Raw genomic sequence first — 13580 nt, forward strand, 5'->3', positions numbered from 1 at the left:
AAGTGTGTCTGTTGCAGCTTATGCTCTGCAGTGGCTGAGCTGCATTATTGGATTGCATTATTATTTTAGCACACGCTGTGCTCAGGAGGTGATCTTTCACCCTCATCATCATTTTGATGTTCAGCTCTTTGTAGGTTTAATACAGTTTCGTAGGTGTCACCAAATGTAAATCAGCTGCAGCATGAACGCACTTGGTGCCTTATGGGTGATATTTTTTCTTCCTTTTTTTGGGGGTGGGGGTGGGGTTGGACTTGGAGGTTCTAATGCAGTGTTTTTGACATTTAAATAAATCCATGAATTAATCTAAAATCATGTGTTATTCTTCATGGTTGTTTTTTTTTTTTTTTCTCTCAAAGAGACATTTCCCTTTTTAACTAGAGTGCAAACAGTAAATCATCATTAAATGACTCATTGAAAGACATGTTGATGTGTTGCATTTAGTCTGTCTGTGGCTGGTTTCTGGAAAGCATGCAGAGTCTAAAAATCCTGTCTGTTTTGTTCAAGAAAACGAATTAAAATCACAGGGGTGACGAGACACTTTGCTTGTTTTTCTGTTACCTGTGCATTAGATCATTCAGGCAGCAGTGCTGATCCGAGCTTCCCAAAAGTGTCGCAGCAAGAACACAACAATTTTGAACTGATCGATATGATGTTATTTAACATATGCCAACACAAATCCAAAGATAGTGTGAGCCAAAAACTGAATTAGCACCTTTACACAGCCTGAAGAATCCAATTAAATGCACACAGCCTGATTGTGAATCAATATCTTGAGACTTTTCTGCTGACGTGGAAACTGGGTGACTATAAATAGCCACCAGTAGACTGGGCAACATCCTAAATCTCACAGTCATAGTGTACTGTATCTTTGGTTCAACAGATATAGATGGGATGAGCCGATTGGCTGGAGATGATGTCATTTATGCAGCCGAGCTGATCAGGGGAGAGGCATCGCTCTCCTCAGCCTGCATTTCAACAATAGGATGGATGCGGCTCTGACGCCGACACCTCGGTGACTCACTTGTATGTATTAGATATGCAGCACCATAACACCGTCCACCTGCCCCCTTTCTCTCTGTTGCTTGTCTAAAAACCGTGCAACAGAGTGAGCATAACAGAGCTTTCTTGCTAAAGCTCATGCCCCACCTTGTATCTCAGCGATCGTCTGCTAGTCCAAGCTGCAGCTAAAAAAAAAATGTAACCACACAGAACATGTACTGAATCAAGATCAGCTGTCGATCTGTTCTCAAACCAAAACTCTGAACCTGGTGTTAAACGTCATAGTAGCTGGCACATTTCCAACTAAAATTAGGCTTAAAAGTTAAAAAATAAATTAAAGTGAGCAGAAAAACAAAATGTAGACATTTTTTTTTACAAAAACTAAATAAGCTGCTGAATGTGTATCCATCAGTAATTTTATATACATCATTTATAGTATATTATGTATATTAGAGATGTAAGCATATAGGAATACGTCATCCAGACTGAACGTTGAACATAAATATAAACAGTAGCTGCACTACAAAACTTTCCCATACACATCACTAATTGAGACTAATAATGACCGTGAGTGACGTACGTTTTTAAAAATAAATAAATAAAAACTTTAATATTTAAATCCAAACCAGACAGATACACCTGTAATGTGTAAGCATCTTGTATATACACACTGTGTACATTATGTTTTGCTGCGACTTACTAATTTCTTAATCACAACTTGAAAAAAAATATCCAAAAATTTTTGTTTACGAATTACAGCAAAATCAAATCAATGCTGATCCGATATAAATAACGAGTCTCACAATTCAGTCCTATGATGAAATGAACACTAATCACTTAACCACAGCGCAGTGCAGCCTGAGCATCATCAATGTTTAACTAATGCATCACTAGACAACACAGTACTGATAGGAGTTCCATCTGTAAGACAAATCACAGGATTTTATATAAATGTGCTCGGTTTTATACATCATTTCTATGCAGGGATATACATGGGATGCTCCGATTAAAAATAAACAAAAATGTAAGCAATGATATGGAGAGCTTTTCTGTGAACATTTATAGAAGGAGTCTCCAGTGTCAGAGCTTTGTAACATTTAACAGTATATCTGGTCCTTTGGGACAGAGCAGCAGGCATTTAAAAATTTTTTGAGGGTTATTAAAAATAACTGGTGAGGGAATGAATGTTTATAGCTACTATAATGCAATGATAACAGGAAGTGACTTGTTTCATAGTTATAAGTTCTTGTTTTGTGGAAAACAGTCATCAGGGTGGTAACAAATCCCACCAGTCGCTTATTATTTTCCTGTAACATCACATCCTGTCGAGTTGTAATCCTTCCTTATCATACAGGCTTCAAACAATCATATTTTACATCAATGTCAGGAGGGTTTAACGCCTGCTACACCTGTCTCTGTCTAACAATAAGATGCAAAAAAATTAAAAAAATAAAGTAACAAACAAAAGTCATCTATCATCACAGTCATGTGGAGGATACTAGTGGAGGATACTAGGTGAAGATGATGTTTTGCTTCGCTAGGCTGAGCTCAAAATTAGGAGGCAGGGATTGATTACAGCAAAATCAATATGGATCTGCTCTGCCACCGTGTTTGTTTTTACACGCTGTGCTAATAAGCAGAATGCTACCTACATCCCAGAGTAAGATAAGGGGCAGAGGGTGGGACTGCAGCAGTGGACTGCAGCAGAGGAAGAGGCACGCCTTAAACTGCAGACACGCCCACTCACACACACACACACACACACACACACACACACACACACACTCCAATTCCTTCGACATCTCCTCCACTTTTAACATGCAATGTTGTGGGTTGAGCTTTGTACAACAAACAGGCTGCATGAATGTTTGAAAGGAAAACAACCATGTAAACAACCATATTACATGCAATTTTGAATATTTATGCACAGACAATCGACAACCAAGAAAAAAAAAAGAAAGTGCATCCAAAAAATCCCAGATCTCCTCTCCACATGTCCTCATTATAACCAAGGATGTGTTTTCCACTCAGAGGCACTTGTTTCCATGGTACACAACGTGCATCAAATGATGCATGAATAATATACGATTCCACAGCTTGAGTACTGGACAGATGAAACGAGTGGGTTTTTTTGTGTGTTTGCAACGAGTGTGTGGCTAACATTTTACACTATTAGCTATAGAAGTGTTTTGGTTGTTATCGAGGTATGAATTACCCATTTAAAAGCACAAAAGTTGGAGATTAAAATTAAATGAAGAATTAAAAAGAATTAAAATAAAAAAATTCAATGAAGAATTAAAATTTACACAAGTTTGACTTTGTAAAGAATGACATTACCATAAAATCTGGCACACACTTTCTTCATTTTGGATCGTTTCATATTAAAGCACAACCATTTTAGAGGACATGGCAACCAAAGCAGCTGGCAAAGGGCATTGAGGTGAAATTCATAATATTCCAGTAAAAGAAAGCCTTTTTTAAATAAATTAATTAATTTATAGAGAATACTAGAAATAATGTTAAATGTGATGATAATTTTTTCCAGATCTGGTGAAAATTGCCTTTGATCCAAAAACTCGAAATAATATTGGACTAAATAATGCAGTTCAAACTTTAGAGATCGACACAAGTGCAATACAGTATATTCACATCACGCAGCATGATGCAGCTGTACCTCCTGAAGCCACACCTGAACTGAGGTGAAGAAACAAGTGGGAGACAGAGCTCTACACGCTCCAGCACAAGGACACAAATATACACACACAGCAGGCTATGTGTCATAATTTGCAGCTCCTGAGTCAAGTGACACACACATACTCACACACACACATACCTCACAAGCTCAGACAGAAACATATACGCACAGACATACACAAGACACAAAGACGTCTTACAGACACAACCACAGAAAGAGAGAGAGAGAGAGAGAGAGAGAGAGAGAGAGAGAGAGCGAGAGAGAGAGAGCGAGAGAGAGTGAGAGATGAAAATGCATCATTTCTGCCACAGAATTTTCTGACCGTTCCTCAGTAAAACTATACATACGTATATAATGATACCCAAATCAAACATACACTGGTAGATTTTATTTCACTGTAACAAAACTTAAAGTATTCTGTATTTACCTTGACCAAAAGTGAAAACAATTATAAGTGTGTAGAAGGGTGAGGCAACTTTTTTTTATTGGGGGAAAATGGAAGACTCTGTTTTGTGTATCTTTGAGTGCTAACATGCTAACTAAATACTAAAATGTGGAGTTTCTAAACACAAAAGGTGTCAGGTCCGCAGATAAAGACACGCACACAGACACGCACTGCATCTCTGCATCGAAGTCAGTCACTGATTTAGAATCTGCTCCTGAAACTAATCCAAATATTCAACCAGATAAATTTGATCTCTCTCTCTCTCTCACACACACACAGGGTAGGCACGCAGACACGGGGCACGCAGGCACGGGCACGCAGACACGGGGCACGCAGACACGGCGTAGGTGTGCAGCTTCAGACCTGCTCCTCTTTGCTCGACCTAACTATATTAAAGTACAGGACAAGGGAAACCTGAGACAGAGAATACAGAGCCCAGACTAGTTAATTCCTTTAAACACTCTGATATATCAAACACCTGATGGGTCCATTCGCTGACACTTTCTAATGGTGAACCATTAACACCTATGCTTCATGCCTCCTACAGTACCTCCTTTACAGCCACAGACTGAAGGTGTTTTTCCATACTGCTTAACACACTGGATTTGACTCAGTGAAGCCCCCTTGCCTTTGGGTTCTAAACCTGGTGTTTCAGATATCTGGTCCTGGGCTCAACTTAAGTCAGGTACAACCAAAACCTCAAGTTACAGAACCCTGGACACATGCTTAACTGGTTACTGAGGTTACTTAATTTAACCCTTCACTCAAGAATAACTCTAATAGCAGACATGAGCAGTCAGGTCCATAAATATTTGGACATTTACATTATTTTCGCTGTCTATGACAATATAACAGTGTTGAAATTAAACAATGAATATGAGCTCAAGGTGCAGACTTTCAGCTTTAATTTGAGGATATTTACAGCTAAATCTAGGGAAATGTTTAATGGGGAAAGTAATCACTATCAGAGCTAGTCTTTTGTCTTCAGTTTTACCATCACCAAGTGAAATACATGCTCAATTGGATTCAGGTCAAATGACTCACTTGGCCATTGCAGATCATTTCACGTCTTTGCATTTAAAGAGTCTTGGGTTGCTTCCTAAGTATGTCATGGTAATGGTGTACTTGGACTGTGCAGCAATGTCCAATACGTTCTGAAGAATTTGGCTGCATGTGAGCACATAATATAGCTTTTATTATAACAAAATGATCTAAATGACCAGAATGTTGCTCCTGTAATCTGGTGTTTGAGGCTCATCAATATTTTTAGTAAACCCTCTGCATGTGCTCTGGAGTTCTTGATTTTTGACTTTCATCAGGGAAAGAATTCTTGTGTTATCAACAGCAGCCTGGACTTTCTGTGTTTATAAGCTCACCTATGGGTTCTTTCTTTTTAAGAATATACCAAATTGTTGACCTAATATTTTTGACAATTCTCTTATAGGTTTGTTTTGATTGACATTAATGATGGCTTACATGCCCGGCAGTGGCAGCTTAACAACAACAGTAGTTTCCAACAGCAAATGCCACACTTGAAAATCAATGCTAGACCTTTTATATAATTACTTCCAAATGAAATAAAGAGGGAATAACACACACCTGACCATGGAACAGCTGAGTACCCAACTGTTTAAATTCTTTTGGTACCTTAAAAGGGACCTTTCACTGGATTTGTTTGTGAATTGCCTAAAATTAAACCTGAGCGTTTGCACTTTAAGTATTAATCAGTATAAAATTTGACAGTCCACTATACTGTAGTAGATGGCATAAATATCAATAACTATGCCAATGTCCAAATATTAATGGCCTTGTCTGTAAGTACAGTCTACAATACAACAACCTATATATTTACTATGTCATTAGATGGAGCTTTGTTTACTTTCCAATTAGCAGAATAATTATTAACATTTTAAACATGTATGTTTTTACTGCATATGCAATAAAATGTGTTGCTTAGTGGAGTCTGGCATCTGTTTTGTAATTGCTTCACATTTTTACAACAAAACTGGTTAAATCTATTGAATAAGAAAACATGACATGAAGGACACAAGACAGAGGCAGCACACTGCTACTGGTTCACACCGAACCTTCTGCATCTGATGGCCTCCAAGTCAGTGCGATAAGGCTTAACGCAGCAATGACACAGCAAACACTGACCCTAAGCTAACACTCCCAGACCCTGTCCGACGCAAGAAACACAGGAGACCTTCGCAGTAGTTCAGGACAACCTGACTGTGTTTATGTTTCCAGTAAACTGCACCAGTGCTCCCTCACACACATGCTGCCCCTGCCCTCCACACTCCCTCACATTGCATGTAGGGCTATCAAACACACACAGTTCCATGCTATAAAACAAACACAGATTACTGATCATGATTACTAGACGGTTCTTTACCATTTGTGATAATTACAAACAACAACACTCTGATTATTCTCTCTCTCTCGTCTGCTTTCCATGCATAATATTTGTCTCACCTTAGTTACACATATTAATCTCTAATGATGCAATTTCTCTATTTATTGCAGTATACAAACCAGAGGTCAAGCAAAAAAAAAATAATACTGCATTAACATCTGTTCCTCCATCTAGACAGGTCAGCTCAACATCAGATGATTAACAACTTAAATAACTACCCCTGTAGAACTGAATATGATGTTGGGTGTTCAGAGTCTATCACAAAAGAGGAGCTAATCACCACTCAAGGACAAAAGTGGCATCATAAGCATAGATGCTGAGCTGCGTTTTGATGATGCTTTGATGACAACAACTTTAAAAATATTGAAGTTATTTGAATACAGATGTAGACAAACAATGATAACTGGCCCTGCACTACTTAGCTTCATGGCACAGTGTGGCGGCCATATTGTTAGTCATTCCTAATAAATGATTCGATATGTGGAGAAGGGGAGCTCAGTTTTTTAGGGGTGAGGGGGTTTAGGTGGCTGCAACTATATGTTTCAATGCATTTTGCTTGATAGGTACTACACTGGATTCAACAAAAACTACTTTTTGGGAAGGTTAAACCACTTGATACAAAAAAAATGTTTACTACATGTGTGTTTCCACAAAAACTGCCATTATAAGGCACTTTAAGGTGAATGAAACAAACTGTCTTTAGATAGATAATCTGATAATCTAGCTATAATAGTCTAGAATTTTTGACACCTCAATATCATTTTATTATTCGAAAGGAATTATGGTCTGGTTTGTTTACAGATGGCTAGGAGTAATGACATCACTTATGAAATTTGCATAAGTAAAAAAAATTGATTGATTATGAAGTATGTATATACTATAGGTAGGTTTAATGTGACAATGTCCCGATGATGATTTGTAGTCTACTGCTGGTTTTCTTTTATTAAAACAAAATCAATCTTGAGCTTGTCCTATCCTTATATACAGACACTCATAAAAGGATTTATCATCATCAGATGCAATTACAATCAAAATAAATAACTAAAATATACGAAAAGATACTTTAACTTATTTGCGATTATGAATAATAATACTATTAATACTAATACAATACAAGCAGCTATGTAGAAGGTCCTAGCATCATTTCTTAAAATAGTGCCCCTGGTGACCAGTTCTTTTTAATTTATCAACAACTTTATCATCAAAAAAATCACTTACCGATTGACACAGAGTTGCATTATATAGGAGAATTTCATCTCAATCAAACCTGAATCAAGCAAAGAAAAAGGGTTTTGGGAAAAAGGGGATTTTTTTTTAACAATTTCTTGTTTGCCTCTTGGTCTTTGTTCCACACCATTTTGTGGCGTAGACTAACATATGAGCATAATAAGCACCTTTGGAGCTTGGATCCCTAATTATCAGCTTTTATATCAGCAAAAAAGCTGCTCCAGTCAGGCTTTTTATTTATTTATTTATTTATTTATTTATTTTTAAACAAAAATGCCTGGTGTGTTGCATTATTTGCAACAAGCTCTGGACTGTGCGCAAGCCATAATTCATCTAAGTGATGATTACAATACAAAATAAAATATTTAGCAACTGGTAAAGGTGCCCCGGTAGATACACATTGCAGTCCTTGACTTGCATAATATTTTATGCATTTTGTATTTCCTGCATGTTATATTAGTAAGCAGAATGCTCAATACTTGAAACTGTATGATGAATCAGACTTCAGAATTGTATTGAGAAACATGTAGCTCCACAAGGTTACACTGGTCTTGTAGATACTGAAGAGTTTCATTTAATGTTGCACAATTTGAATATCTTATTGCCATTTCAAAACTGCCATGGCAAAGAAAACCATGCTGTTCACGGCTAAAGAAATCAGTGTGCATGGTCAGACTTTAACAAAATTATTTTGTTGAAATGCCGTGATGTTTCTAAAGCAGATAAGATGGGGTTGGGCTGATCAGGTGTACTCAGCTAACTGTAGCAGTCAGTATTCACTGGTGAAAGCTAATAAGCCAAAAGCATGCTTTCGGAGCAGGTGAACTCTGAAACTATGTTTTTAAGTATTTTTTTTTTTGGTCTGTATTGTGGCTTTTACGTAATAGTTCAAAGAGAAATCCGTGCTAATGCATGGTAACATCAGCCAATCAACAATGTTAGCATTTCATATTTCCAGCATGGTGTGTCAAAGCATTTGAGAATCAGGCCACTGGCTCCCAGGAAATAAGTCCCTGTGGACTAAAGGTGGCAACACCCAGGACATGGGACAATGCAGCAGTGAACAAACCTCATGGAGAAATCCAGGTTGAATACATTTAAGGGTTGGTTTGCAGTTAATGGAAAAAGCCAATTATATTGAAATAATCAACATTTGATACATCCTGTTGCCAAGGTTATACATTTATCTGCTCCAGTAATACTGTTTTATTTTAACAGAAGGAACATCGGGGCTCTAACGATAGGCTTTGCGTTGAATGGTCAAAATAAAGGACGTTTTGGTGTTTTGCCTGGCCGGTAATAATTAAAGCTTTTGTGTGCGGCACACAAAAGCCAAACTGCAGGAACGTTGTAAGCTCACAGTGTCAAAACATACAAGCTGCCCTCTGCATTGTCTACATTATTTCAGACTGAACTGGACATCCAGAAGGAGACAGAACCATCCAACAGAGTGATTCCCATCAATACTCAGGCTCTCAGTGGGGATGGGTAGTAACTAGGTGAACATTTTCTTTTCACAGCAGGAAAAATAGGATTTCTTTACCTAAAGCCAGTTGTCTAAAACAACAACGTTAAAATAAAGCCCATGTCTGAAAAAAAGCAATCTAGCAGGTTCTTTTAGGTTTTTAGAAAAATTAATTGATTTAATCATTATAAAACAAACTCTAGAGCTAATCTAGACTATGAGGTATATAATAATCACACTAGCTATTTGTTTGTTTATTTACAGGTTGCAGTGTTCTAAGAAAAAGCATTTTTATTGATGTTCTACATGTATGTTTATCTCCATTACCGACCCTCAGAGGCACAGAGCTACTATGTGCCAGTGCTTTGAGTCACATCATATGGTGGGGAGTGTCAGCTTAGGGTGGGTCGAATAAAATGCAAATGAGTCGCTGGCTGTGAATTAATCGTTAATCAGTAATTAGCAGAATAAAGATTGACAAAGGAAGAAACAATCAAACAGAACATGATCACTTAGAAAGTAATGCCAATGTAGGTGGCCTGGATTGTGATCACGATGATGATAACGGATCAAACAAGACCGAAGCATCGACGATGCGAACAATGAAAATATCATAAAATAAGCGGATGTTATTTTTTTCACCTTCGTTTCCCGAACATCCTGCTTCGTGCCCTCGGGATACCACTGCACGCGCACGAAGCCCCTACCGAGAGGCCATGTCCGTGACTCTGGTGCCCCGTTCTCAGTGTCCGAGTTCCCGGGGACGCGGCCGCCGCCTCCACCGTCTCCTCCACCGCCACCGCCGCCACCACCACCGCCGCCGCCTCCTCCTCCACCGTCTCTGCCTCCGTCGCCATCAAGGTCCTCATCCTCGTCTTCGGTCCAATCCTCCTCTCCATGGATCATTCGCACAAGGCCGAAGCGCAGCGAACCGCGGTGCCGACCGGACACCAAGTCATGCGAGAAAAGGAGCCGCTGCGCGCCGCCCGCCGATGGAGACAGAGCCACGGAGGGAGGCTCTGAACCTGGACTCGCCGCTGGAGAAAGGCCCGGAGTCGGACACGGTGAGGATGCTGCTTCTGCCGCCACGGGGTCCGCCATCACGACCTCTGCTGCTGCTACTGACCAAGAATAAAGAGAGTGGAGAGAGAAAAGGATGGATGGATGGATGGTTGTGGGGGTAAAATCCCAAAAGCAACCCGTAACTGGGGGACCAGCACGTGTTTACGTCGTACGTAAGGCTCAAGCATTGGGAGCGCGCGCGCCGGCACGCGTCATTAATACAAAACAAGCACAGCGCTATCGGGATGCGCGCGCCAACACTCATAACGGGCTTTATTACCATCACATGCTGTTCAAATATAAATAAATAAATAAATAAATAAAATATGCTAATAAACTTACACTAAATTAGAATTTAGTCATTTTGACTTTTGAGGTATTTGTTTGTTATTTCGCTATTTATTCTGTTCATATTTATTATCCATTTTATTCATTATTAACTTATTTTTGTTGTTTTCATTTATTTTATTGTTTCTACTAAAAACTATTTTACAGGCTAGCTTTATGTTTGATACGTGATTTATACGATCGCATATCCTGATACCCTATCATCGTTGTTAATGTTGATGTCTTAATTTGTTTTTAAACACATAATTCTCATCTCTTCTCATTTACAGTCTAGCAGGGAAACGTTTGTGTTTGATTTTCTCTACAATTCGTTAACGGACCAATCGCGTGTCTGTGATTGGTCAGTCTCCACCCTCGCGCAGGCGTCCCCACTTCTGACCTTTAACAACGGCAGAAGCGTCAATAGTGCCGCCATCTTGGAGGGGAACATTGTCCAGTTTGATTGAAATTGAATGGAATTTAAAGACGGATTAGAGTGTTAACATTTTCTCTTACACTAAACAAACACCTTCTATATACTGGCATACAACCATGACAATATATAGCAATGAAAAAAAATATATATATATATAAATCCTACACAAATAATATTGACCTATAACAATGGGTTTTCACATTATTTTGTCCAACAGGACCACTGGGTGTCAGTAACGTTACACCAGGGCGAAAGGTAAAGGTCTCTTGTCTCGCTTGAACCCAGTGTTGCCAGATTGTCCTATTTTCGCACTTTAAAAACAAGACGACAGAGATAAATCACCTTACATCTGTAAAATGTAAACAGGGATGCTTGTAAACGGCTCACCTCCAAAACAGGGGGTGTTTTATTGTGAAACAATGACAAGAATTAACATTTCATTACCTTTGATAACGACTATATTAAGATGTTGGCCTCGGTATCATTCTAAAATGAATTTCATAAAGTTTTTCAAAACTAACAATAAGGTGTAGAAAATCTTCAGAATTTTCCAAATTTATAACAAGTATAATCTAAAAATGGTGATTGATGGTTGTTTAGGATAGTTGTGGATGGAAGGTGTGTATTTTTTGAGGTGTGTACAGTATTTTGTATGGTTTAAGAGATATAGAGAACCTGGCAACCCTGGTTAATGATACTACCCCTTTTGTGTGTACTTAGAAAACAAACAGGTTTTAAAGGTGGGGTCTCTGTTTTTTGAAAGCCAATGTTGGCATTTGAAATCACCAAAACAAACATGCCCCTAACCCAAATGGGTCCCACCCCTGTTTTGATAGCTCCGCCCTACACATACACCAGACAAGTATAACCCAAGTATAACCCAGACATTTTTATCAATAAATGAACTCAATGAGTAATACTATGGTAATACCAATATGTTTTTGTAGTACTGTGTGTTGTACCTTGAAAGGTTTATCTCTGTTTCACGCAGAAGACGTTCAGTTCTCTCCAGCGCTGGAAAGCTGATCCTATATTAACACGGGTCCTGCTTCTTGCCTTATCGTAAGCCTTTCACTTTCTTTCTTTGTTTTTATCCGCCATGTCAATGTTAAAACCGCTTTCTGCTAATGTCACACATGCACACTGAACACTCTCTCCGTCCATATCAGAATCAGAATCAGGTTTATTGGCCAAGTGTGTTGACACACACAAGGAATTTGGTTCCAGCTGTTTGTGACTCTCAAAAGTACAGACATAAATAACACTATACTATACAAACTATAAAAGACAATGCAGACGATGAGATACAATATAGACAGAATAAGTATTAAATTTGAATATAGAATATGACTGATCAGTTATGTACATAAAGTGTTGGGAGTGCAAATAACAATATTGTGCAATATTATGCTTTTTGTACAATATATAGCAGCAGTAGTGTGTGTAATATATACAGATGATTTGATGACTGACAGTCCTGATAATGCAGTACTTATAGATATGAAGCAGTGAATATAATTATGATGAGTTGTTGATCAGTGTGATTGTATGGGGAAAGAAACTGTTCTTGTGTCTGGCAGTTTTAGTCAGCAAAGTTCTGTAGCGCCTGCCAGAAGGGAGGAGCTGAAAGAGGTTGTGTCCAGGGTACGAAGGGTCAGTGGTGATTTTTCTTGCCCGGCTTCTGGTTCTTGTGTCGTACAAGTCCTGGGGAGTGGGCAGTGGGGCACCAATTATTTTTTCCGCTGTTTTTACTGTGCGTTGCAGTCCGTTCCTGTCCTGTTTTGTTGTTGCACCAAACCAGATGGTGATGGATGTGCACAGGACAGATTCAATGATTGCAGTGTAGAACAGCATCAACAGCTCCTGTGGCAGGCCATACTTCCTTGGTTGGCATAGAAAGTACATACTCTGCTGGGCCTTTTTGATGATGGAGTTTATGTTGCACTCCCATTTCAGGTCTTGGGAAATGGTAGTGCCCAGAAACTTGAAGGACTCCACAGTTGACACCGGGCTGTTTGATATTGTGTGGGGGGAGTAGTGTTGAGGGGTCTTTCCTAAAGCCCACTATCATCTCCACAGTTTTGAGTCATTCAGTCCAGTGATGGAGGGTTTCTTGGTGACCGGGATGATTGTGGAGAGTTTAAAGCAGGAGGGGACTTCACACAGCTCCAGTGATCTGTTGAAAATATGGGTGAAGATAGAAGCCAGTTGATCAGCACATGCTTTGAGACAGGAGGGGGAGACCCTGTCTTTCCTTGTCTTCTGTCTCTGAAAGAGCCAATTCACATCCTCTTCACAAATTGTGAGTGTGAGGTTCCTGGCCTGCTTATACAGAGTTTTGTCCTCCCCTCTGTAGGCATCTTCCTTGGCTTGTCGAAGTTTTTTCAGTTTGGCTGTGAACCATGGCTTGTTGTTACTGTATTTGCAGAAGGTTTTGGTTGGGACACACACGTCTTCACAAAAACTGTTGTACGATGTCACAGTGTCAGTCAGTTCATCCAGGCAGTC

General features: G+C 39.1%; 1 protein-coding gene across 1 annotated transcript in view; it reads right to left on the reverse strand.

Moving 5' to 3' along the window:
* Window positions 1-10541, reverse strand: part of ube2o (ubiquitin-conjugating enzyme E2O) — a 35350-nt gene extending 24809 nt beyond the window's left edge. The window contains exon 1 of the mRNA XM_060868658.1: window positions 9890-10541. Within this exon, the coding sequence (XP_060724641.1) occupies window positions 9890-10348 (459 nt within the window). The 5' untranslated portion in view covers window positions 10349-10541. The remainder of the gene's footprint in view (window positions 1-9889) is intronic.
* Window positions 10542-13580: the final 3039 nt, after the last annotated feature.

The sequence above is a fragment of the Tachysurus vachellii genome, chromosome 4 (genome assembly GCF_030014155.1).
Source record: "Tachysurus vachellii isolate PV-2020 chromosome 4, HZAU_Pvac_v1, whole genome shotgun sequence".
Classification (NCBI taxonomy): domain Eukaryota; kingdom Metazoa; phylum Chordata; class Actinopteri; order Siluriformes; family Bagridae; genus Tachysurus; species Tachysurus vachellii.